At 46.4% G+C, this 25,290-nt stretch overlaps 2 protein-coding genes across 3 annotated transcripts; both read right to left on the bottom strand.

The window, feature by feature from the left end:
- Positions 1-7,229: 7,229 nt before the first annotated feature.
- On the bottom strand, positions 7,230-11,359 carry LOC142904238 (uncharacterized). Of its 2 annotated transcripts, none has more exons than XM_076050211.1 (4): positions 11,029-11,359; positions 10,711-10,908; positions 8,836-9,027; positions 7,230-8,191 (listed from the first exon to the last, which is right to left on the bottom strand). In XM_076050211.1, the coding sequence occupies exons 2-4, from the start codon at positions 10,898-10,900 to the stop codon at positions 7,884-7,886; spliced, it is 690 nt and encodes a 229-aa protein (XP_075906326.1). In that variant the 5' UTR covers positions 10,901-10,908; positions 11,029-11,359; the 3' UTR covers positions 7,230-7,883. The 2 variants fall into 2 exon arrangements, with proteins under 2 accessions (XP_075906326.1, XP_075906325.1); XM_076050210.1 differs by having other exon boundaries at positions 10,711-10,911; positions 11,029-11,358.
- Positions 11,360-11,947: 588 nt separating this feature from the next.
- accs (1-aminocyclopropane-1-carboxylate synthase homolog (Arabidopsis)(non-functional)) lies at positions 11,948-21,465 on the bottom strand. Its single transcript, XM_076050196.1, has 15 exons — positions 19,234-21,465; positions 17,977-18,704; positions 17,837-17,896; positions 17,630-17,700; positions 17,425-17,494; positions 16,716-16,782; positions 15,375-15,472; positions 15,158-15,235; positions 14,839-14,939; positions 14,240-14,329; positions 14,047-14,092; positions 13,785-13,926; positions 13,319-13,461; positions 13,036-13,189; positions 11,948-12,811 (listed from the first exon to the last, which is right to left on the bottom strand). Exons 1-15 carry the CDS (start codon positions 19,871-19,873, stop codon positions 12,393-12,395), a joined length of 2,907 nt encoding a protein of 968 aa, XP_075906311.1. The 5' UTR covers positions 19,874-21,465; the 3' UTR covers positions 11,948-12,392.
- Between the last annotated feature and the right edge of the window lie 3,825 nt (positions 21,466-25,290).

The following is a 25,290-nucleotide window of genomic DNA, read 5'->3' as shown; positions in this document are numbered from 1 at the left end:
AAGACAGAGAAAGGGGATTTGGCGGTGGTCTTGTGTAAAGGAGTTACACAGCAGAAGCGGCTTAGGTTAGAGCAGAGTGGACAACACAAATGGGCTTATGGCTGATTGTGGGCTGTGACAGAAAAAAAGAGGGTTGAGGGAGTCTTCAGGCAGAACTGTATTAGCCAAGGTACACACAAAAAACACTAGGTGGGTCCCAAATTGCATGCTGCTACAGGAAGCTCTTAATAGTTTGAGAAGTCTGCAAGTATGTAGGGTGCTTTTCCATGAAGGAAATTTCAATAATAATGGAAATTGAAACAGAAATATTTAACTCTGGGCTGTTTTTTTAAATCTGAATTCAATTAATTGTAATTTGTAATTCCCTAATAATCAATACAGTTATTATCACATGCAGAAATTAAAATGCTGTATTGAAACATCAGCCGCTGCTGAGGTCATTCAGTTGAAGATGGTTTTGAGCCAGCACATTCATCAACACCCACTCATTCGTGGATACTGCAGACAAGCACGATTCCAGAACTTGACGTAGCTTCTGTCGTGAGATGGTTCAGACAGCTGAGTCTCTATCAGTTTTATAATAGTTTGATAAAGAAATGCCAGTATTTGTACTGCACTGATACTGGCGGAAGTACCTGATGCTGGACTGTGACAGCAGGGAAAGTGTGTCAATAACAGATATGGCCAGTGAATGAATTCTGCAGCAGCACCAGGAATCTCCTCACAGGGAATAAAATGTCAGCGTGGTCCACATTTGAATAGGCAGTCCAAAAATTGCAGCCCGATATTTTCTAAATGTCATGAAGATTGTCGGCACCTCGACGACGGTATTGAGGGTAAAGTTGGCATTTGGCTCTTATATTTCCGTCGAGTATTGCGCCGTCGACTTTGAGCCTTCCATATGCTAATACTTAATTGCGTTTTCATGACACGTTCTGACATCCTCCCCCGACTCGCCCACCTTATTCTCCGTGAGTCACTGTCCACCTCTTTCATACCTCATCCGCAGACACGATTTGGTAGATTAATACTCAAAGAGGGTAGAATTCAGTGCGGTGCAATCCGTCAAAGCCACCTGCCAGCACAAAGCCCTTTTCCCACCACTCAACTCCTCCCTCCCATCTATCTCCCCTCTGTCTCTCTCAAAGTGTCGCACCCCATTGTCTGGCCCTTCTTCGCTCACCTTCGGCTCAGCTTTTTTGTTCATAATCAGTTAGGTGATTATTCCAATCAGGTGATTAATTATGGAGCCCCTCGGTCCTTCTGTGCCACACGTTTCCGAGTCCCACAATCAGGGCGGCGACAGCCGGGTTGAGCGATGCTTCTTTTAAGACCCTCCATGACCTGCTGCAACTCCGGCTGCAATTGTTTTCGCCTCATCCTGACAGACGAAGCTTTAACAGAGAGCAGAGACACAGCACAACATTGCGCCTGCAACAAATACAAACACCCACTCACCGCTGACAGCCTGACACAACTATATCTTGCATGTCCAGCAATTCAAATATTCATTTGGTTGGATAGTCCCTCTCGGGAAGGAATTAATTCACTCCAAGTCTTGCATTATAACTCTCCCCGAGGCATTGCAAAGTTTTTCTTTTCTTTTCTTTTTTTTTTCATCTTTTTTGGACCAGTTCCATTCATCTCCTCTGTTTGGGTGAGTCAGATTGCACAGAGAGCAAGTTATAGGGCTCCTTGGCGAAAACAAGAAACCCTTGCTCAGAAGCCTGATAGGCCATGTAGGGTCGATATCATGCAGCGATAGCAAGGAGTGCAATGTGTAATTGCCCTGAAGAGTACAGCCTTGTGAAAAGAGGAGCCCAGCAACTATGCAAACAATCCAGATGGATGTTGATCCACTCACAATAAACCCGGTGAAATTGAACTCTAAGCCGAATTCAGGAGCTCTGAAGTGGAGTGGGGGAATCAAGACCAGTGTCTTTTAATCAAACTAACAATGCTCTTTAATTCTGTGTTAATTAAATGAAGAGTCAACTGACTCAGCAGTGGACCTTCAGTCTCATAAACATCCGCTCGCTGGATTTGTGTTGTGTTTAACTGGGTATTAGTGCCCGCTCCCTGGGTGTGCTGTTGCGGTTTACACAGAAGGTCTGTCAGCTGAGGGATCGCGGCTCGCAAACAGCTCCTCAGGATTTCAAACATTCTCTCTGCTTGAAGCCTCTTTTCTGGCAACTTGTTTAACACCTTTCAAAAAAAGGGCCAGTACATCCATACAGTTCCTAAATTAAATGAGGGAGTGGCGAGTTCTGGTGCAAGCTTTCACACAGTTTGCCAGTGGATTCATTGTCTTTCCCTGGCGCTCCCCCGCCCTCAGATGCCGCTTCGTCAGTGTAATGAGCAAATCTTGGCCACTTGGGATAGATGTAGAGAGAGAATAAATCACCGCCATTAGGTGTCAAAAGAGTGTGAAAAGAGCACCACTGTTTTCTGTCAAGTGTAACCCTCCCCGCCATCGCCTGTCTCCACTCTTAAGTTTCCACCAGCCACCAAACGCTTTCTGTCCCTCCACACGCAGTTCCACTTATTATTTCCCTGCCTTTTAACTACAAAACCATTGATGGAAAATGTCAGGGCAGTCGTGCCCTTTTCTCCAGAGGTGCTGTAAAAAAGCCGAGACAAGTCAACAATGGACACGATAACATGCGGAGACCCAAAGCTGAATTATAATGACTGATGCTAGAGCAGATACACACACAGACACACACCACAGCAATTATGGGGGGTAAAAAGGGAGGATGCGCTAGTGGAGGGCTGGTGAGGGAGACTGTTGCCATTTGGCAGCCAGTCCAGCAGGATGAGAGAAATTATGAGTTGAGCCAGAGCCCGGGTGAGGGAGCATTCATCAAGCAGTCATCACAGCGAGACACATGACCCAGCAGGGAGCCTTTGTCTTGACCGCTTCATCAGCCCGCACTTATGCACTGATTGTTTGAGAGCAAGTGGAAAAGGCCCTTCTCTATTCAGAATTCCCTGTGTCATATAATCTTTCAGGCGAACTAGCAGGCTACTTCGCATGCGCTCGCTGTATCAGAAAGTAGACGCGTCCCAAGAAGGGACCGACAAACGTGTCTTGCCTGCAGTTAGCAGACAGAGTAACTAGCGCAGAATGCATAAAGATGACAAATGAATACATCCACCTGCTCGGCGCACGCTTTGGGAGCAGGTAGATCCGAAGGCATTAATGCCGGCTTGCGTTAGCAGGGTCCGCCTCTACAAGATTGGCAACATGGTCCGCATAAGCAAATGAATTCCTAACTGAAAAGAGAATAATGAAAGAGGCCAGTGAGGCCCAAGATGGCCTTCTCATAACAACAATGATGGAGACGCTCTCTTATTGATGCTCGCCTCTCTTGTCTTTTTACGAACTTTACCTCTGGGTGCTGGAGCGAGGCACACCGTTCTGTTCTAGACAGGTTTTCATTGCTTTCACTGATGTGAAAAGACCTGCGGGAGAAGAAAAAAAAGGGAAGCTTTTTAAAGTCAAATGGTGTGTGCAGAACAGTTTTAATGGACGGGGAAACAATATGGTGCAATAATGCAAATTCACCTCCTCAGCCGCCCACTTACCTCACTCTGTTGGGGAGCAATTAATTGAAGAATTTGAGCAAGTAAATCATGCAGAATTGTCATGCAAATCTGTTGAGGTTGAACCACTGTAACTAGCAGAAGAAGAAGCAGTGGGAGAGTTATGTTTGAGTTCAGAAGTACATACAACATTTATTACTGTTGTGCAGTGTGAAAACATCCTAATATTAAATTGCACCTGGCATCCTCGACTTTGTTAGCTTATAACATTTTGTGGTTTGTGGACACAAAATAAAACAGAAAGTAAACAGTTTTGTTTGCTTGCTTAGTTTGTGGATAAATCAAAAAAGGGATGATACACTGTGAATGTGTTCATAACGTGGATGTCTGTGTCTTTCACAGATTTCTAACGCGGATGTTGTTTCAAGATTTGCTCAGAGGTGTTTCACAGTTTTGAATTGATGATGTTGTCACTGACTACTGCTGTCAGACACACAGTGTATGTGTGAAGGTATGCCTGGAATCATGGGCTGCGAATAAAACTTTTTTTTCCCTCCTAATATCTCGATGTCTCTTTTCTACTCTTTTTCTCCCCTCAGTCTTTGTCCCCTCCCCCTTCACCTCCTCATTGCAGTCACTTCCATTGTGTGGAAAGGTGCATTTGCCTCCACCAGTGGAGCAGTGCCCATTATAGTAAATAGGCCAACACAACGTGCCCGCGAAGCCACCGCACTCTATATGCAAAGCAGAGAGACACACTGGTAAAGAAACTGCCGCCAAGTGATTATATTTATAATTTAATTTTGTTGGTCCCACAGAGATAAGGGAAGGAAGTGGCTACAGCTGACCAGGGATGAACGGAGAGATGGGAATGGGACTACAGCTTCATTGTCTGAGACGTCTGAGACGACGCCACTTAGTACTGAGCACCCTGGCGGAGGCGCCGCGCTCACAGAGATCCTGCGGCCCGGCTTCAAAAGCATGAAACCGTCCGGCGCCAATGAAAGCGGGGATTTCTAATCTCTTCAACTTTTGCACTCTTGAATCGAATGGATTTAGTTTCAGAAAACTCCAAAAACTCTTTTTTTCCGCCTCTCCCCACAGTGCAGCTCAGTCTCCCCCGCTATTCTCTCCATTGCCCCGACACTCATTTCTGCTGAACAAATGTAAACAGCAGGGCGGCCCAGGTGCGATGTCAGTCACAAAAAGCAACGGCTCATTGCAGATTCTGTGGGCGAGATTTACTCGGTCCCAAGCAAGAAAGACGACTGAAGGACACGAGGTACTTTTCCCCACACGCTCTCTCGGCCTCCCCTCTCTCCATCCATCCCTCCTTCCATCCCTCCCTCCCTCCATCTGTCTGCTTTTTGTTTTGTTTTGTGCTGTGTTTTTGTGTTGGTTTTTTTTCCCTGAGACTGTCGCGCTGCGGACATCAAATTTCCTGACTTCTCTGTTTTCAAAGAGGGGTCCACTTATACTGATGACAATGCTGGGGGCCGGCACATCACTGTGGCGGCCAAATGGCGAAACTCGACTGGGACCTGATGGGGAGCGAAGCCAAAAAAGCAAGAGAAAGGTGTGAAGTTGGCTGCAAAGAATTCAGGGACAGTGTGAAACTACTCTGTGACTTCTTCCCTCTTCTCTTCTCTTCTCTCTCTCGCTCTCTCTCTTTCTCTCTCTCTCTCCTCCTTTGGTCTTTGAGCTCACATCCTCTCATCTGTACGTTTGTCTCTCCACCGCTGTCTTGTCTCTCTGCCATCAGCATCTTCACTTTGAACCCAGCGGCATTAACGGCTCAGGGAAGTTACAAATGTTCTGAGTGAATTATGTAAAGTACAGAGAAAAGGAGGTATGGCAGAGAGAGAGAGAAAAAAAAAAACCCTGAGAAAAGCGTGGAGTTTTCGCTTTATTTTATAATTCATCATACACCCACTTCCAGCCAAAATAAACTTGATTTATTAGGCAGTCCAGCACATTCTGGCTCAAAATCCTCTGAAATATGCACGAGAATATTAATCACTCTTTGTCTAGATCGAAATGAAAAATCAAACACATACACACACACAGCTGGAGAGAGAGAGAGGGGTTTTTTGGTGGGGTGGTGGGGCAGCAGTATATTGCGTCTCCAATGGAAGCAAGTGTCTTCCACGTTTCAGCACATTTTACCGTTAGAGGCAGAGCGATAGGTGTCACAACAGCACCACCAATAGGAACAGCAGCACACGGCAAGCTCTGGCTCTTCCCCCCCGCCCCCCTCAACCCTCTGTTTTCTCTTTGCCTTCCCAAATCAAAACTTGTAGCGCTGAAAATCAGATTAAGGATGCTTCGCCTTGGCAGATAGCGCGTTTAATTATTTATCTCGGCAAACACAAGCGCAAAGACGCGCGGGAGAGAAAGAGACACAGACGCCGGGATACTGGGGGGATGGCGAAGTGGCGGCGCAGCCTAATTAGTGGGACATGACTGTATAATTGAGCTCTAATTGATACGAAGAGCATCCCTTTAGCCCACGATGTGTCGTACACATGCTGTCGACCGCAGGCTGGATGTGTCTGAGCCATCTCAGTGCCATCTCCTGATTGATGCCTCAGTGTGAAATGCCCTTCAGCAATCTGTACCCACAATCGCTCGACGTCTATCAGTGTAGAACATCTCCTACCATCCATCCATCCATCCGTCATTTCTCCTTTTTGCGGTTAAACGTTGCACTTTATCTCGCTCTGCCCATCGCCACATTGATTCTGCCCTCCTCTGAAGGCGCTGCCCACCTCTGGTGCCTGGGTCCCTGCCACTCAGGACGGTGAGAGAGCAGCGTTTGTAGTGTTGGGGTGGGGGAGGAGGAGGGGTGGAGTGTTGGGGGGTAGAAAAGATTGCATGAAAAGTTGGTGAAACGGACACAGAATTTATTTTTATTTTTTTTCCAAAGAGAAGCTTCAGACAGAAAGGAGATCAAATGCAAGTGCCTCCTTTCTCTGGAGAAGGTGCCTCCTTCACCTGCTCTCTTGATTGAGCAAATGAGGTTTGAAGCGGTTTCACTCAAAACTGAGAGCCGCAGGAAAATAAGAGGCGTCGCTGAGAGGCGCAGCAGGACGCCAGAGTGCGACTCGGCTTACCGAGAGCACTGAAGTTTTACACAGCGAGCGCTTTGAAAAGAATGCTGTGCGCGGGCCGCGTCCTGATGCAAGTCGACCTTCAAGGACATTACGCTCATTTACACAGCAATTAAGCACTACCCTGTTGGTAAATTGAAAAAGAGACAAAAATCCTCTGTGGATTTAATAACAAACTCATTACCAGGACCCAACAGGGCGGAACTGCCTTTTAATTAGAGCAACACCTGATTAACGCACAATTAACAGAGCCAGAGCCACTTAATTCTCCCCTACTTTGGCAGGTTGAGAACATGAACATAAGCAGTCTAGTATCACGGTGGTTCCGCTTCTCTTGGGAGGGAAAAGTAAATAACGACTCTGGGAGGCAGGCTGTTGTGCTGTGGTCCAAACTCTCTGCAAGCGGGACGTGTTGTGCAAAAGGAGACAGATGCAGGAAGTGGCTGGCGAAAGCTGTTCCTCGCTACACCTGCAACTCCTGGTGGAGGATGTGGGACACCTGTCCGAGCAGGAAACAATCCAGTGCGAGATGTTGTTTGGCTCGATTATGACATTGACACACACTGGCAGGGATGAGAAGGAAAAAGATTTTATTTACATTGAGAAGAGTCTGCGTACGAAGCCAAGGATAAGTGCAAGTTTACAAGAACTGTATTCGGTGAACATTTTGGTGTTCATCTGCTTTCCGAGAAGAGCAAATGTAACAGCTAATAATAAAAAAGAAAAGAAAAAAACAAACTAGATTTCCAGCAAAGATCACATTTAAAGTAAAAAAAAAAAGGGTCACAACTTTTGTCATCAGCATCCACCAATATCCCTGGACATTGTAAATTAAAAACTGTGGTTCATGTTTAGATTAAAACTATCAGTTTGAAATCTTATAAAGTCCTGAATAGGATTAGATTTGTAACAGTTTTAAGACACTTTAGTATTAAGGCCCTTTCAGACACCAAAATCTTTGTAAACACTTTCCCACTTGTTAGCCAGAGAGCAGTTCTTTTTCCAAATGGCATCGTTGCTTTTTAGTGTTTTCTCACTGTGTTTCAGTCCTCGTTTCAAACATACTGACAAACAATCACAGCAGCTTTTCAGGAGGCTTCAGTCCAGAACTCTCTGTTATTTACCTTTGGCACTTGCTTGTGTAGGCTAAGCGCTCATTATAAACAACTGAGTTCTTTGCACGTCCGTACAACATTCCGTTGCCGTGTCCTTATTTCTCCTCCTCACTCAAGGTGATGGCAGCATGATACTCGTCTCACTCCAGCTGTAAGCAGAGTAACAGCCATCGCTGAAAGAGCGTTTAGCAGCCTGGAGCTGTGACGTAACACGCCACGACTCCACAGCCTTCTCCAAATCCGGCAGGATGTCTGGTACAATAGCTTGTTCAGCAATGAAGACGATCGTCTCGACCACCAGCAGGAGGACCCACCCAAAGGCCCCGAGCCAATAGGAGGAGCCCAGGCTGGAGAAGTCTTGACTGATCTCCTCCCGGTGCTGATAAGTGAAAAGGGACCAGCTGAGGAGGAAGAAGAAACCTAAAGGCAGAAGTCAAGAAAGGAGAGTTAAAAAAAAAAAATCCCGAGTGAGACCCAACATCATTGTGAGAAACAGAAAAAAGCAATTAGGGTCGATGATTAACATTCCCGGAGCTCTGCAAAAGAGTCGGTATGATAATGAACTGCAATTTCAAGCTAACCTAAGTCTCTTTAAAGAGCCGTACCCTGCAGCGGAGCTATGGTAATGAGAGGTGCATAAAAGAACAACTGGAGGTGCGAGTTTGACATTAACTGCGCAATCCAAAAGGCCACTTAGAGGTTAATTAGAACTGGTGCCTCTTTCTGAGCTTGTCTGCACCTTATTAATTTATGACTTGAAAACTGCTAAAACAGTGACATGCTTAAATATTAAACCAGTACAATTTTGTTTTCCTACTTTGAAAACTATGTTTTAGTATTATTCAGTGACTCGTATTGAGGTGAACCACTGAATCCGTGCACCTGCGTGGCCTGATGTAGGGCATCGCTGATATGAACTTATACAGTCCCAAACCCTGGCCAGCTGTGGGTGCTGCGTCACTGTCAAGTGTGCTAGTGACCCTGTTATTAATCAATAGATTATATTTGAAAAAAAATAGTTTTGTTGTTAAAAGGAAAGGAGAAACACAGCCCTGCATTATTACCTGTGGACAACATGGCGAGCAGCAGCAGAGTGGTGGGGTAGAGCGCCTGTCCTGCCATGACGAGGGACCGCGTGTTGGAGTAGGAGCGCACCGTCTCGGATGTCCAGCAGAGGGCAAACACCAGGCACAGAGCGGTGGTGCACAGAGCCATCACAGAGGAGAGAACTGCAAAAACCCTCTCAGCTTCCAAGGCTGAGAGAAAAACGATGTGTTAGTGTCCGATCAGATCACTGTGGCTCCCTGAATGTTCTCTCTAATCTGCTCTCCTCTGGAGCAAAGCTCAGCTCTCAGGACAGAGTGACCTCACAAGTTAGAGTGAAAGAAACAGAGGAGTCATAACAAGAGTGCACGGGTTTGTACAACAGGTTCTGTTATGAGTGAGCTTGCAGTAAAAACAAAGGACACGTCAGATTTTAACAGGCGGAGTGTTGTTTTTTTTTGGTTTTGGTTTTTTTCCCCAGCCCAATAACACTGTCTGTCGGTTTTTCTGCCTCTGGACAGAGATGACTTGACACAGGCCCATATAGTAAATAAAATTACTGTCAGAAAGCCAGGTTGCACACTGCTACAACAATCGCCTAAAGGAAAACAAAGCTATGAAAGTGCTGCATAAAAGCTCTGAACTCTCCTGACATGATTTCCTGGAGCACATCTCCAAACTCATGCAGCAGAACATCCATAGTGTCTAATCCCTCCTTCTGTTCCAGGCTCAGTCGGCAGCGCTGAATGATGGCCAAGAAAGTATTCATGAAGTCACCGCAAAGTGAAGATTTCAACTTTCCAGAAGTCACTGTGACTGCATTACATATTTCTCAGAGAATTCGGATTACGCACGTGTACATTTATATTGCCATCATGTATGTTGATGTACTATGATTATGATGTGCTAAGAAGACCATTTTGGTTGGTGTGAGAGAAGAGAATGCAAAAGACAGGGTTGGGTGGAAGCAGATGACTTTTACAATATTAATATGTTAAGAAAAAATGTTAGAGAATTTTCCAATTACTGCTTTGATAACTGCTTTGCTCATTTAGCTTGTGAGTCAGCAGGGACTGTATAGATGCAGTCCCTTCACATTTATGGGTGACTGTAAAAATGTGTTTACCCATTTATAATGTGTTAAACAGCTACAACGTCCTTTTGTTATGATGGTTTGTTAATGGAGTCATTTAGATCGAAAACATTCAAACAACATTTGCCTCTTCATTTCTTGTCTTTCATGCAACAGCCAGTGAATTTATGTTTAAACATCATTCTTTCATAGCCTGAGAAGGGCTTCCAGTGAGAGGCTGATGTGGAGAAAAAAAGCCCTGCCAGGCTCCAGTGGGCCTAAAGATTGAGGACACAAGCCTTCGCTTTAGATTCATCCCAATAGTAGCTTTGCATGTGACACAGTGAGTGAGGAACCCACCAGGCTGTGGTCCCTGTTGCTATTAAATTAACAGTAACAGGGGAAAACGTGGCTGGCAAAGAGTAAGATAGCAGCAGCAGCAGCAGCAGCGCGTTTCTACCCTGTCAAGAGTGTGTTTGTGTGAGGGAGGGAGTCTGCAGGTTGTGCAGGTTCAAACGTGTTTAGAAATTCCAAGGAATTCGCTGGCAATCCAGCGTTCTCCCAGATGAGATGTTCCTTTACTTCTTCCTGCTCCTCCTCCTCCTCCTCCTCCTCCTCCTCCTCCTCCACCACCGCCTCCTCCCATCAAGAGGATCGAGAGGTAGAATAAATCGCCTTTCAAGGCGGCCCAGAAATAAAAACATGTTGATATGACAGCTGACACACTGACCTGACACACACACACACACACACACACACACACACACACACACACACCTTGCGTGAGTTGTGGAGGTGCCAGTGACTTGGAGGAGGCTCTCACCGTTGAAGCCGTCCCTCTTGCTCATCTGCCCGCTGTCCGTGTTATTCCACTCGGCCCACAGCCCTCCGTCCTTCAGCCAGAACGGGGTGAAGACGGCGTAGAGCACGCACAGGCAGCCCGCCAACCCCAGGCACGACTGGGAGAACCGGAAGCGGCTGATGGAGTCCTCCAGCAACTCCGCTGGCTTCATCCTGACAGCTGCTACAAGTTAAAAGTGTTCGTTCAGGCTTAGAGTAATTAAAATAAATAAATACAATCAATTAAAATGAGGCCCCGTGTTGCTTAAACCGAAACACTTGTTATTTAAGTTCGCCTTACCTTTGTTGTTGTGAGGTTGCACGGAGCACGTGAGGTTTGCTCAGCAACAGCTCTTGCTCGCTACTGCACTGACACTGACTGTCTTCAACGGGACGTATCGAGACTTGTTGCCGACCCGAAACCGCAAGCCCTCCCTCGGCAGACGCAACCCTCCACGCCGTCACTCCACCACCTCTGCCTCGGTGGAAACTCCCCTCGTCAGCGGCCGAATTTCCCCCGTGAATTCCGCACCTGCGATGGTCCCCCCACGTTCAACCCAAGCAGCAGCGGAAAGTGAAAGCACCCACAGTGGCCGGTTAGTATTTGAGGAAGCTTACAGAGAGTACAAAAAAAAATAGCCGCAGGGAATTAGACGTTCGAAGGAAGCAAGAACAATAAAGAAAAAACTTGTACTTTAAAACACATAGACTCTCAGTTTGAAAGGTAGAAAGAAACTGTGTGTGGTATTACTCTGGCATTAACATTTAATGTAATCCCACTCTTGGTTTCTCACCAAACATTGTGTTCTTCAACCACAAGTATCAGTAAACAACCTCCCTCCTCTGTTTCCTTTGCTGCAATGGAAGGTCACCCACGGCCCACCCAAACACAGGCCGGCAGGCAGTTACAAATATACACAGATAACAGACAACCTTGCAGTTATCGCTCTGATTCCCATCGTGCCAGGCAAGCGGTAAGCAATCCTGCGTTTCTGGTCTGGCGTTCTCCTGCTTCGGTCAATGGTTCACATACAAAAACAAAAAACACCAATTTTTCTCAGGTGGTTTCCAGAATTTATTCCTGGAATTGAGAAACTTCACATCTCCAGTTGTTGACACCCCCCAGTGACTAATGTTTAATTTTAACTGAAAGTTCATTTTTGAAGAAAATATCACGCAAAAAGTAGAAAGATTTGTCACTCGTACATCAATTGAAACAACAATTCAAACAATTTATTAAAAAGACAAAAATCACTTTTTTTAAATCACAGACTAACTTTACAGAAGTATAACACATTCTGGCAAAATAAAGTGCATACCAACGCATAATGAAATGTCTCGGGGGGGGAAGGGGTATTTCCTTTGTTTTGGTGTAATTTACATTTGGCAAGTAGGCGGGAGATTAAGAACAAAACCATTTTTCATTTTAAATCACTCTGTTAATAAGGCCGCTTTAAAGATAAGGCCTCAATGTGCAGAACAAATGGTCATATACTACAACGGCCATGGTGACGCTGCTCGCTCTTAGCTAATGTGTCCGCTCTACTCACAAAACGAGCATGACATCGGACTGTGTGCTTGCCGTTTGTTTTCCAGGTTCTCCATCAAAAGCAGGCTGGCACAAATGTCGCCTGAAGGGCCGCCTCTTAACTTCATCCCCCGAGCTCACTTCCTGGCTCTCTCTAGCAGGGCCTTAAACACGTCCAGGATCTCTGGATCCTCGCCGGCGGACAGCTCCGGAGTGTTTTTCTCCAGCCAATCAGAGGAACGGATCTGGTGTCTGAGAGTCCCAATCAGAGAGTCCAGGCCCTCTGCGGGCTTTGACGCTTGGCAGTCGAGCAGCACAAAGTCTTCGGGAGCCAGTAACCCTTCGTCAACAACAGTGCTATCTTTCTCCTTCAGCTGGTCAGATGACTTGCTCTCTGGCGACGACGTTGAATTGACAATTGCGGCGTTGTCTGAATCCGCGCCGTCTTCTTTCGCGGACGCTCCGCTATCACGGTTGCTCTCTTTGACGGAGCTGGACTCGGCGCCATTATTTTCCTCTGTGCATTCTTCCAAAGCCTCTCTGACTCGCTCCAGGCCTGAAAAAAACACAAAGACAGAAGTTGGCAATAATTATCATCAAAAACAGGAGATGAGCAATAGAATGATTGCGATCATCAAAATTTATGTAATGATTTCATAATCAAGTTCAGCATCTTGCAAGGGAAAAAACGAAGTACGGGTGAAAAATAGTCAAGTGTCTCTGGAGAGGATGAACTCTTCCATACGCGTCATGTGTTTAGGAATAACACTATAAACTGACCAAGCTGAAGGTGGCGCTGATGGTTTGCGAAGACAAAGCGGAACCAGCCCGGCGTGGAGCATGAGAAGGCCTGACCGCAGCTCAGAACCACCTTGTGTCTTAGGAAGCACCTCCACAGCGACAGTTCCTCTTGGAAGGACGGCACTCTGAGAAACTACACAAGAAAGGAGAGAAGAAATTTGAAAGTGTGAGAGTGTTTTTTTGTTTTAAATAGTTGCACAGTATTTTTTTATTGACAGTATGTGAAAAGCCTGCTCTTAAAAAAGTCTTGACAGGACTTTACCTTCCTGAGGTCAGCCCAGACATACAGAGCAGCAGGCCTCTCCAGGTATGGTATGCCCAAACTCTGCAGCTCCCCCTTCAGGAAGCTGTGGGCAGCTTTCAGCCTGCACCTGTTCTCAGGCAGAAACTCCTCGTCGATCCAGTCTGGGGTTCAGTTGCGAATTAACAGCAGATATTTAGGAGGGGGAAAAAAATGATCAACACTAGTTGACTAGATGTGCAGAGTGTGCTGCTTCAATTTTAGAGATAAAAGGGGAGACTATGGGGGGGGGGGGGGGTCATGTGTAGAGCTTCAAGCATCTTGGATCAAAAACAGCAGTGAATTTAAACATAATCAAACAAACTGAAATCTAAAAGTGAAATTGTATTTCTGCAACCTTTCACCCATGAGGGGCTTTGAAATGTAGATTTTTTTTTTTCAAATTCACAATGTTTATAATCTGCGGACACTTGTATGTGCACTGTACCTCTGTCCTGAAGCAGCTGTGCCACCTGGTGCTGGGTAGTTCCACTAATACCATGAAAAGAGCCCAGCTTAGCCAAAGCCTCCACAATATCTCTGTTCTCACTGTACAGAGTTCCTATTCTGATTCCTGCCATTGCAAAGTCCTAGAAAAAAAACAACACATTGTAGTAGAAGTTAAAAAAAAAAGGAGCGCAAAAAAAAAAACAGGGTTTAAGTGTAAGAACACAGTGTGGAGTTGGCTCGGCGCTCAGCACGGCCCGTACCTTCCCCATTCCCCACAGTACATGTGTCCTCTGCGGGTCGGGCAAACTGAAATAAGAGCACATCATTAGCAGTTAAGTGACGATCATCAGCCGCCGTTGTTGTGATTGAGTGCCCAACCGAGTAATCATGCAGACGGTCCCCACACACACACACACACACACACAAACACACATATACACACACACCGAGCACCTGTCTATGCTGAGGACACTGCAAAAGGTGACAGATTCCTCAAAGACGGTCAGCATGTACACCTCGTCCACGATGGTGTGCAGCTCATTTCTGAAGTGGCAGGAAAAAAGAAAAAGGAAAAAGGCTGCGTTGATTTTCTCTAGGATCATAACAATCCATACTGTTTATAAAGCCCAAGGTTAATAAACCTTGGGCTTTATATAGACGATTGCTCAGCAAGTGCAGCATTAACTGTAAAACGGTTCCATGAACGCCACGCATGAGTGTAAAGGCCCCTTGGTTTATGACTTCTGCCGCCCGGTGCCTCCTAGTGTCTGCGGAGGGACTCGCTCTGGCAAGATCACTTAGAAAACAAGAGGTGAAGCAAGGAGACACCTTGGCACATGGCTGCTCCTGACAATATGGCCATGGTTAGGAGAGGCAATAAAACTTCATTAAGGAGGGCTTTATATTCCCCACACGGGACGAAGCTGCTGGCTATAAAATGAAAGAATTCAGCCCCGGAGTGGTTTTGCCGGGCAGTGGAAACGTTGTTTAGAGAAGTCACGTGGCAGTGGGAGGAATAAATGTGTAGGGTGACAAGCGGCCGACCCCGATACCTTTTGGCAAACTCCAGGAAGGCAATCATCTCCTCTCGGGTGTAGATCTCAGCCAGCGGGTTGTGTGGGTTCATCAGTATAACAGCACGGATGATCATCCCCTTGAAGAGAAAACGCTTCCGAGGTTAAAGAGACGAACAGGAGCCTGGAGGTTTTTATAGAGATAAAATTAAAAAAGAAAAAAAAAAAAATCACTGCCAAAGTGCAGCATCCCAGAAGTTTTTATAAACTCAGAACTTGGCCGAGGCATTACTGGAATGCCTCCCGTTAAATATTCATTGAGGACAAGTGCTTGGGAGAGCGATGACTTGTGAATTACCTCTTGCTTGGCCTTCTCCAGACCTTCCTCCAGCTTTTTGACAGTCAAATGGAAGGGGCGTCCGTCTTCGCCGTCAGCCTCATAAATAAAAGGTTAATGACAAGAAAAAGTAAATCTGCAGCCAAAAGAGACACCTCAACTCAGTGCAGACTCCAGAAAACATTCAGCGGAAGAAAACTCGGGCGTGCAGTGTGGAGCACCTCCTCACAGTTCCTACCTCACAGTCAAGAGGAACGTGATAGAGTGGGACGTCGCAGTACAACTGCAGATCCTCAGTGATGACGCCGTAGAAAGGCGTGGGGATGAGAATGGCATCTAAAATGGCACAAACAAAATAACGATGTGACTACAACAACGAAAAGTTTACACATTATGATAAATGGAGCCTAAAGATATATATGATAAAAATCAGCGATAAAAAGTCCATCCAATAATGCTCGTTACATTTTCAGAACACGCACCACTATAAATCAACCCTTTGTGATGTTGCAATGGACACTGAAGCCTCACTCAACTGAGAGACAAGCTACCCCCTCCCCACTGCCAAACACAAGGAAGTTCCAACATAGCAGCAGAGTAAAACTAAGGCTCTGTTTAGACAAAGACTGGTTTCACTGTAAACGGCAGAAATATCTATTGTCTCTTTGCATCGGGCCACAAACAGAGGGCTAATGTGCCGTTGTCTGGGGATCTAAAGAGATATTTTTTGCTGCATAAATTTGTGACATTGGTACACTGGGGTCCATGATGCAAAATAAAGATTTTGAAAAGCAATAGGAAGAACAAAGGAGCATTTCAGGGAACGCAGTTTAGCAGCATCCAAGTTCAATAGTCCACACGGTGGCTCTCTGCTCATGCTTTATGGACCTTTAAATAAATCTTAAATGTTATTTCACGAAACAGAAGCCTTCATGCCAGCGGCTGGGCCTTGATGGATTTTCTATTGAATGATTTTGTATATTCTTTTGAGGCCAAGAGCAAACATTAAGGTCTTTGAATTGACACACATTGAATTTGTGAGGCGTCCACAGTGACCGAGGAATCCAGACAGCAATGGCTCTGTTTAATCCGTCTCAATAAAAAGCCACATAAATGTCCAAATCCAAGGTTTATCAGCAACAACAAAAAAAAAAGTGCACTGTGATGAATTTAATTCACTGTTCAACTGTGAGTGGTTTTAATCTTGAGGCTGACCATCACAAACATACACGGGCTGCATTTTAGGCCAGTTAATGACTCAAACAAATACACCACTTTACTTAAATGAAGCGGCCCTTGCACGGGCGCTGCAGAACAAGTGGTCTACATAGCGTCCTTAATCATTTTTAAAGGAGCCTCGCGTTTTAATAATTATACTGCACCTTCCTCATTATCCGTCATACTTTGAATGCAGCTGTACCACAAATTGGGTGCGGAAAAAAGAAACGTGGCCTGATTTCCTGGGGCCACTGTCCACAAATTGGTATTCATAAAAGATAGCCTTGAATTTTTCCCTGTGTGTGTGTGTGTGTGTCTGTGTGTGTGTGTGTGTGTGTGTGTGTGTTCATTTTGTACCTACCTTTGGGGTCGCAAATGACTGCAGCAATACATGAGAAGAGGGAACTGCAGCCATTCATCACGACAACCTGAGCAAACACACACATCCACTCTGTTATGAAAGGCCCTAATTAGGGACACGGAGGGAGGCCTGATAAATATGCCACAAATTCAACCACCTACTAAAAGAGCCATTCATTACATCTGCACACACTGATTCTGCCCACCCTAAAAAAAAAAAAGAGGCTCTGTCGGTGCATCAGCGGCTCCTGCAATCTTTGTAAGCATTGCGCCGTGACTCAAATTGATTGGAAATCCATCACATCCTTGGCGTTTAAAGAGTGTAAGTGTTTAGTGCAACGACATTGCAAAATGATGTTAGTAATTATTACATAATATGTTGGGAATTTGTATTGTTGAAAGTGTGCAATTGTTTTCTAAATCGAAAGTGTGCAACAGCAGGCAACAGACAGCAGGGCTGAAGCTGCTGTAGTATTGAATTCAATTGTACCTTTTACCTTATGCGCTGTTTATTACATGCACTGTAGATGGAGGATGTGGATTTGCACAAAATGTGTAATTTTCGACTTCAACATGTATGTAATTCACTGAAACTCAGCAGGCGGAGGTGGAAGTTATTGTCATCCTCTTCAGATAAACTAGATGCCAGACACTGTATTACAACAGTCTATTTCAGTGAGTGTTAATGCAAAAACCTTACGTTTACTCACATTATCGGCTTCCAGCGGGGTTGGAGAGGAACAGTAGTGAGTCAGAAACTTTGCGACCGTCTCTCTCAGGCTGGAGGAGGAGCGAAAACGGAAGAGTTGGTAACAGACATCAGCGTTTGTTCTGGCCACTTTTGCACCTCTGCAATGCGCTCATTCTGCAAATGTACTTCCAATTCCACAGTAAACATGCACTGGAGTCTCTTACAAGGCGTGTCCCCTCCAGTCTCCGTACTGCAGCAGTGACGGGTCAACGTGTAGCATGTCGGGCTTGGTCAACTGTGAGCCGGGGAGAGAAAATGGAAAACAGTGTGTCAAGGCGAGCGGGAGCATTTCAATAATGTTGCAGAGGAGAAGAACACCAGCAGTGAAATCACACTTGGTCAGCACTGAGATGGAACTGCATTCGCCTCACCCGCGTGTGAAGTAGATCATAGCAGAGTTTGTTCTCACTCGTACCCAGGTTGATTATACCCTGTAAGTGAAGGAGGAGGAAAGTGTACAATCATCAGAAGAGGATGTGAGAGCCGAGCATTTACAAGGCGCAAGACTCACGTCAGGGTTGTCCGTGTCGTGATACTTGTCCATCACGTACTGGATGAAGCCCTCCTGGAGGATGCCGTGCTGCTGGAGGATGCCGTTGCCCCGCTTGGACAGGTAGGGACTGCGGACCGCAGCTTTCGCAACCGTCGCTGGAGCATCCGGAGCCACTTTGCAAGTCGTGACCGACGCGGGAAGTGTCGTCGCTGCGGCCGTCTCTTCAGAGGAAGTAAACTTTGGAGCAGTCGGGCGGGTCGAGGAAGGTGTGACGGAGGGAGCGGGAGGAGGAGGAGGAGGAGGAGGAGAAGTGGGAGGAGGAGCAGTGGCCTGTCTGCCTGCGGCCAGCGCCCCGGTGATCATGCCGAAGAGCCGCAGCTCGTGCTGCCGCTCCTGCTCGGCCCTGCGCTCCTCGCGCTGCTCCCGCCGCTCCTCGGCCTGCAGCTCGCGCTCCAGCCGCGCCTCCTCCAGGGAGAGCAGGCGCTCCTCGGCCGACCGCTGCCAGGTCAGGAAGCTGGCCAGTGCCTTGTCTAGGGGACCCTGACCGCCCCCGCCCCCGCCGCCGCCGCCGCCGCCGCCCTGCTCCCGTGATGCTCGGCCTCCGCGCCGACGCTTTCTTTGCCTGGCGGCGACCAGTGGGTGGGGGACGTTCCTGGGCTGCTGGGCCACTTCCTGTGACGCAGGACCGGCACCGTCCTGGTGGGCTGCGGCTGCGGCAGAGCCGGCGAGGTTGAGGTCGCTGAAACCTGAAGGGGTCGAGGTTAAAACTGTAAGGTTGAATGATCAATAATGAGCTTGTATGAGATGAACACAAACCCAGAAACTGTTAACCTGAAACAATCAGTCTATGGCTGTGACAATAAGCATGACTGGAGCTAAGTGGTGGTGACAATTTGACATAAGGCCTCACACTTACACACTAAATCTCAAGCATCTCAGCATCTCAAGTCATATATTTGTTGATTGGTGTAAAGTATCTTTTTAAAAACATGTATTTCTGACTTGATGGTTGGCCTGAATGTTGTTCTTAGTTGAAACAAAGAAGAAATTCTGACCTTAATACAGCTGGAACAAGCTGATACAGGTTTATTACTAATATTAACATTGGTGAAGATTTGCAGTCACAATTAGAGTAATATAAACAGACACGTAGTCATTTCAGGTATCTGCTTATTAGCACTCCGATGTGATCAAAGATCTCAACCTGTGGCCACTCCGAGGAAACATTTCTGGCTCTGCCACTGACAATAACAGTCAGTACTTTGAATTGCCTACCCGAGGGTGAGATCTTTGCATTGGCCGAGCTCTCCCCCCGACCCAGGCAGTCCTCCGGTCCCATCAGAGACTGCCCATCTGTTTCCTGGTCATTCTCTGAGCCGTAGTACATCTCTGGAGGAGCATCGCCCGAACTCAGAATGCCATCGGCAACATCTTCGCATTTTATATCCAGCGGCTCTCCAGGTCTGGGTGGCTGACCGAACAGAAAGCCACCTGAGGAGACGGGCCCAAAGGCGCCTTGTGGAACTCCTTGCACGTATTGGTCCGGTGCACCAGGGTTTTGGAACACCTGTTGAGCTATGACCGCCCCTCCCAGGGAGGAGTAGGTAATCGCTGGCCGGTTGGCCAGCACCCTGTCCATGACGTCATAGAACTTCCAAGACCTCATCTTGTGGTTGTCCTTGATGCGGCGGTACTCCAGCTTCATCTTCTTGATCTTCTCCCGGCACTGGTCGCCGGTGCGGTAGATGCCCCTTTCGCGCAGAATGTTGGCGATGCGGTCGAACACACGCTGGTTGCGCAGGGAGCTCTCTAGCTCCACCTGCACCGACTCGTCGGACCACAGCTGGAGCAGCTCCACGATCTCCGGGTCGGTCCAGTTGCTGCCTCTCTCGTGCCTCCTGCCGCGGTAGTCCATCTTCGGGAAGTTACGGCTCGGATCGTGCAAGACGGCGAAATCCAGCAGCCCGTCGCTGCCTTCGCAACATCGACGACAAAGACTCACGTGTTTGCGCGCGTTGTGCTCGTACTTTACCTAAACATTGAATGCACGAACGCGATTACCCCCCGTTATCGCATGTTTTCCTCGCCGTCGCTGGGGGGAAAAAAAAAGTGCAGTTCTGTGGAAACACTGTTGCGGAGCTGTCAAAGCGCTTCACAACGTCCACGAACATCGGCTCATGTCACGGCTTTTCACTCGGTTTCGGACTGGTTTGGAACGCAAAGCCCCGTGTCCAGTCGGTAGTGAAATACATACATCGTTCCAACAACCGCTTTGGCATAGCCTGGCAAGGCGCTGGGAAGGCGAGTGCGTAAAATGGACTACATCCGGGTTGACGGCACATGCGTGCTTGTCCCTATTCCGGGATAACTTTGGTCCGTGTTAACGTGGGGGTGGGGGTGCTGAAAGCGAGCTGGATTTCACTTATAACAGCCTGTAATGGGGCAGACACGAGCAAGCGAGACAGAGGCGGGTTTGTGTAAGGGCGACCTCTACTGTGCGATTTGCAAGTCTCAACCGAGGCTGCAACTTCACCGGGCAACCACAAGATGGCAGTCGCACACAGTAGAACACTCAGAGACACACGTAAAGCTAGCTTGGAAACGAGTGTGTGTGTGTTTTATTTAACGGCTCGCCCCGGAATAATATTGCAGCGAGAGAGGACGTTCTCAAACGCCGCTCATATTATCATCGTCAAGCAAAAGAAAGGCATCATATTGCCCCAGTTTCATAAACACAACGCCGCGTATTGCTTGTGTAAAATACAGGTGAATATAGCGGACTTTCCATACGGCGGCTTTGTGCACAGTAGCACAGTAACCAGCCTAATCCGCCCCCGCTAACGACGGCGGTATAGTAAAACAAACAACCCGTTGTCTCGTCAACCAGGAACGTGACGTATTTCCTGGAGAAAAGGGGGTTTGTTGCAGTTTGTTGTCATCTCCGCCAAGTAGTACACCGTTCACATAGTATTGTTAGTAAACCCTTTATTCTGTCTTTTTTCGTCTGCTTCTTTAATGACAGTGCAGCTCCACTCTACTCCGCGGCTGAGTCACGAGAAACAAGTGAACGAGAAACAAGCAAAAATAAATTAACGCGCGCGACGGATGAAGTTGAGCGGCGACAAATGACGGCGATGATGCAAGTTGGTGCCATCTGACTTGCTGAGGAGTCGCTTTCTGCACTTTTCTTCTACGGGTTGAAGAATGGGTGTTCGCCGGTAGCGTTGTGTCACCCAAGGACGTGCAGCGTCAGCTCGGATGAAAGTTGAAAGTGGAGCCGCAGGAGAAGCGAAGGAGTCTCCGCCCGGCTGGGAGAAGACGAGGGCGGGGAGGCATGACGTCTCGGCGCCTGTTGGCATCTTGTTTGTGCGACGGCAGCCAGTTAGTTAGATGTGTTCAAAAGCAGGCAGCCGAGCCGCGGCGGAGTGGGCGGGAACAATGGGCAGGTTCGCAGGAAGCGTGACGACTGTTTGGGCATAAAGTGTCGGACCACGCCAGTGCTCCCAGTGAGGGAACTCATCCTCCGCGCTCAGGACCGCAGCCTCTCCTCATCCGGCGCAGGTGGACGCTGCTGTCTGTCTGCCGGCGGAGGCATGACTTCAGCCCTGGAGATGATCGAGCTGCTGTGGCTCTCTTCCTGAGAAGTTTATTGTTGGTAAGCCGACTATGCTTATTGTTGCCTTCGCATGCATGCCCTTTTCCACTGCACGGATCTCGAAAAATGTTCGTCATTTACACATTTCCAGCTTGCCTCGCAATTTCTTTTGTTCGTTCCTCAACGCCGGGAGCTCTGCTCGCCTAAAAACCTCATCAAGCGCTATTACCCGCATGAATTGCTGTAATACATTTCACTTAATTCGACTTCCCACGCTGAGAGGAAGCACACGCTCGCAAGATGTAGCCGGGCTCTTAGTTTGCCTCAGGTGTGTGTCTGTGTGTCTTCACAGCTTGAACCAACCACTCTAAATGATCCAAGTCATCATGTGCTGTCCCCTAGTCGCAGCTATTATAGCACCTTGAGTGCAATTCTCTTTGGTGTTTAGGTAAGTCAAGGTCAGCAGCTATTAAGGCAAACAGCAACCCTCCCCAGTTCCAATTAAAGGTGCTTCATCGCATCAGAGAGTCTCCTAAAAGACAAATCTTTTGTTTCTGACTCGGTAGAGCCTCAATCATGCCCTGGCCGCCCAAAAGATAAGAGATAAGTGTCCCTTCAGGGAGTTGGGCCGAGCGGTTCAAAGAGAAAGACACATCGCTGGAGACGCTGTTTTCTTTTCTGAGCTCTTTTCATTCCTGACCATTTTTCTCTCAGCTGGCAGTTAACCGGTCTTATTAAAAAACAGAAAGAAAAGGTGCGCCGGAGACAAAAGGAAGACCAGCATGTCAACAATCAGTCAGGTATGAAAGTGGGGCAGAGAGAGAGAGAGAGAGAGAGAGAGAGGGAGATGCGGAGGACAGGAGGATGTTTAACTCAGGGAACAATGCCAGAAGTCAGGAGGCTGTAAAACACAGAAAGGTTGGAGCTCTCTGTTGGACGTCACTTACACGATTGAATCTTTCGCCCTAACACATTGTTGCTGCCTCTGACGGCGTTTCGTCAGGCTTCTCCTTCAACGTTTCTAGTGGACAGCAAGAAGGATTGTGCGTGAGTGGCCCTCAGCCACGACACTGTCAGCCTCAGCCGACTGCCACCGCTCGTGTCCAGCCGGGATGTGTTGTCCTGACAGAGTACACCGGGCTTGTGCGTCGCCTCTGGTCGCCCAGTTGGTCTTTAACTTGGAGGAAGATTTCCCTCGCAGGCTGTGTGTGGCAGTCAGTGGCACTAAAATAAAATGTATTTTTAAAAAAAAAAAAAAAAAAAAAGCTGCTCGCCTCTGTTGGGCTCTACGTTGCTGGGGCAGCCGAGAGCACATGGTGGGTGTTGATGTGGCTGCTGAAGGAGGCCTGAGAGCGGTGAATGTGGCCTGTCACACTGTGCCGTGTCATTTGCAATTGAAATTTGCTGAGTTTTTTTTTTTTTTTTTCCAACTGGAGGGAGGGATCTGTTACACTTTCATATAATGTCCCGGGTGACGCTGGTGCAGAGTGAGTTCATTTTCTTTTTTCGGGGCTGGGAGTGTGTTGATGGCTTTAGTACAGGGTTGCTGCCGTTCACCAAACAGTTTCTGTGCTGCTGCAGTTTGTCGCAAGATTTCTGATAAGGCTGAAGGACCTGTATATTTCTAACTCCACATACTAAACCCAAAGCCTTCCTCCAAGATGTGTATTAAGTATTTATCATTCCATTACAGTAAAGCAGAATTCATAAGTCACATATTATGAACACCTCTGGCTAAAATTCCGATATTTAGCATGAGCAAAATTAAACATTTCTTATTTCTGTCTACCCACATATTGTTTACTAAAAAAACTCAAAGCTTTTTCGTCTCTTGCCAAAGTTTTGTGGTTTCCGTTTTTGCATTATTCACAAATTTTGTTTTCTGAAGCTTTGGGGGAAAAAAACACAGCAATGCACTTGAGTTCAAGAACTGATAGTTGATGCCACAGTGTTTTAACCTTGTGTCCTCACAACACTGTGCGTTCCAATTTTGTAGGACCGTAGGCAAAATGAAATTAGCTGCTCTCTATTCTAAATTCCAGCTCTCTTCACTCCCACTCTCCTGTAGCCGTGTTTAACTAGTGGCAGGTGCAGAGCTGAGACCTAATTCATCACACTAAATATTTTTAATGTGCTCAATGCCATACCATGGTAAAGATAATGGCAAGATAATTGGAATTACTGTTGGTTTTTCAATTAGCATTTCAAAATATGGCCAATATGGCATTTCATTCAGTCATCAGTCCAGTTACATCTGAGCAGTACCATTTTTTTTTTTATTCCAATACAAATAAAGAGTGAAAAGAGACAGTGATGTTTAGATCAATGTTTATTTTTTGTTTCTTTTGAATTCTCAGAAAAGGAAACCCTTGAATTTTGGTTGCTAGAGAGCTGGGACAAGCTGGCTTTTTTTTTGGATATATTTTTGTTAGTTTGTTTCACCTATATATCAGTGTATACAGGTAATAGGAGCATACGCATATATAATTTTGCAATTAATTCATAAGGGGCTCTAAATAAGTATTAATTCAATATCTCACAAATTAATAATATTTTCCAGCTATTATCTGCCACAGCTTATCCCAGGCTGTGTCTTGCGGGCTGGAACGTTTCCCAGCTGATTTCTGGGTAGCGTCCCAACACACGCTGTGAGTGCTCGAATAGCTGCAATATCAAGGCAGGCAACAGCACTGAGTACTGCATGTAATGCTATATCTAGCAATAAATCGTTTTGTAGCCACGTGCTTGGAGAGAAATGGGTCTTATATTGCAGATGCTAGTCGTGGCTTTACTGTTATGGCAATCAAGTGGTAAAGCTTTAAAATAAGATGAGCAGCAACAGCAGTGCATAGGAAGCTGAAGGTAGTTGCTAAAATGCAGTGTTTTTCCTACCACCACAGAGCAGCTTCTCTTTAGTATTTGGGGAAGCTCCTCAAGGGTACGTCTGATGTTGTTCTTGAGATGGAGAAGGGAATTGCTCATTATAAAATTTCTAGAGAAAACATCTTGGCAAAATGTTTTGTTCAAAAAATGTGCTGCTGCTCTTGTTGCTGCTGCTGTTGCCGCTACTGTATTTTGTGGAGAGGAAAAAAAAAAACACTTTCTAAATAGGGAGTTTTGATCCATCTGTCTCAGTTACCATCATCAATCAAGAGTTACTGAGCTGTTAGAGAATTAAGATCAGCACTACAAATGAGTTAAGATGAAGAGTCTGCATTTAGTTCCTGCATTATACACATTTAAGTCCCTTATCTTTCACATTGAATTCAGTGGAGCTCACACAATTAAATAGATTAAATAAGTAAATAATAAGTTTTAGTTTAAAAAAGTCTAAAACCCAGCAAATTTAGCCATCTGTTCACAGCCTACAACAAAAATGTTACAGTTTTAGCAAGGTGCTAAAACTGTGACATGCTTGGGAGGCGATACAAGCAAAACAACAAGCAGATTCTTCTGGCCCAGTGAAGATTCTATGCACCTGTCACGGGAAAGTACAGTAAGGGAGACTAGTGTCCCATTTGGCATCATAAAGGTGTTTTAGCATATATTCTATAGTATTTTCTAATGCACATAGTAAATCCAAATAAGGCATTTGAAGGTTAAGCATGTATTTTGTTGATGGAAAACATTGATCATTTGAATTTTGCACATGCAATATTGGACCTTGCAACATTAGCATCTGCCTGTTTCTCCAATAAAGTGAACTGCTGGATGGCTTTGGAAGCTAACCTGGCTGG

The sequence above is a fragment of the Nelusetta ayraudi genome, unplaced genomic scaffold (genome assembly GCF_046127955.1).
Source record: "Nelusetta ayraudi isolate G7.1 ecotype Tasmania unplaced genomic scaffold, CSIRO-AGI_Nayr_v1 ptg000125l, whole genome shotgun sequence".
Classification (NCBI taxonomy): domain Eukaryota; kingdom Metazoa; phylum Chordata; class Actinopteri; order Tetraodontiformes; family Monacanthidae; genus Nelusetta; species Nelusetta ayraudi.
Note: the sequence above shows the minus strand (reverse complement) of the source record. Positions and strands in the feature narration are given on the sequence as shown.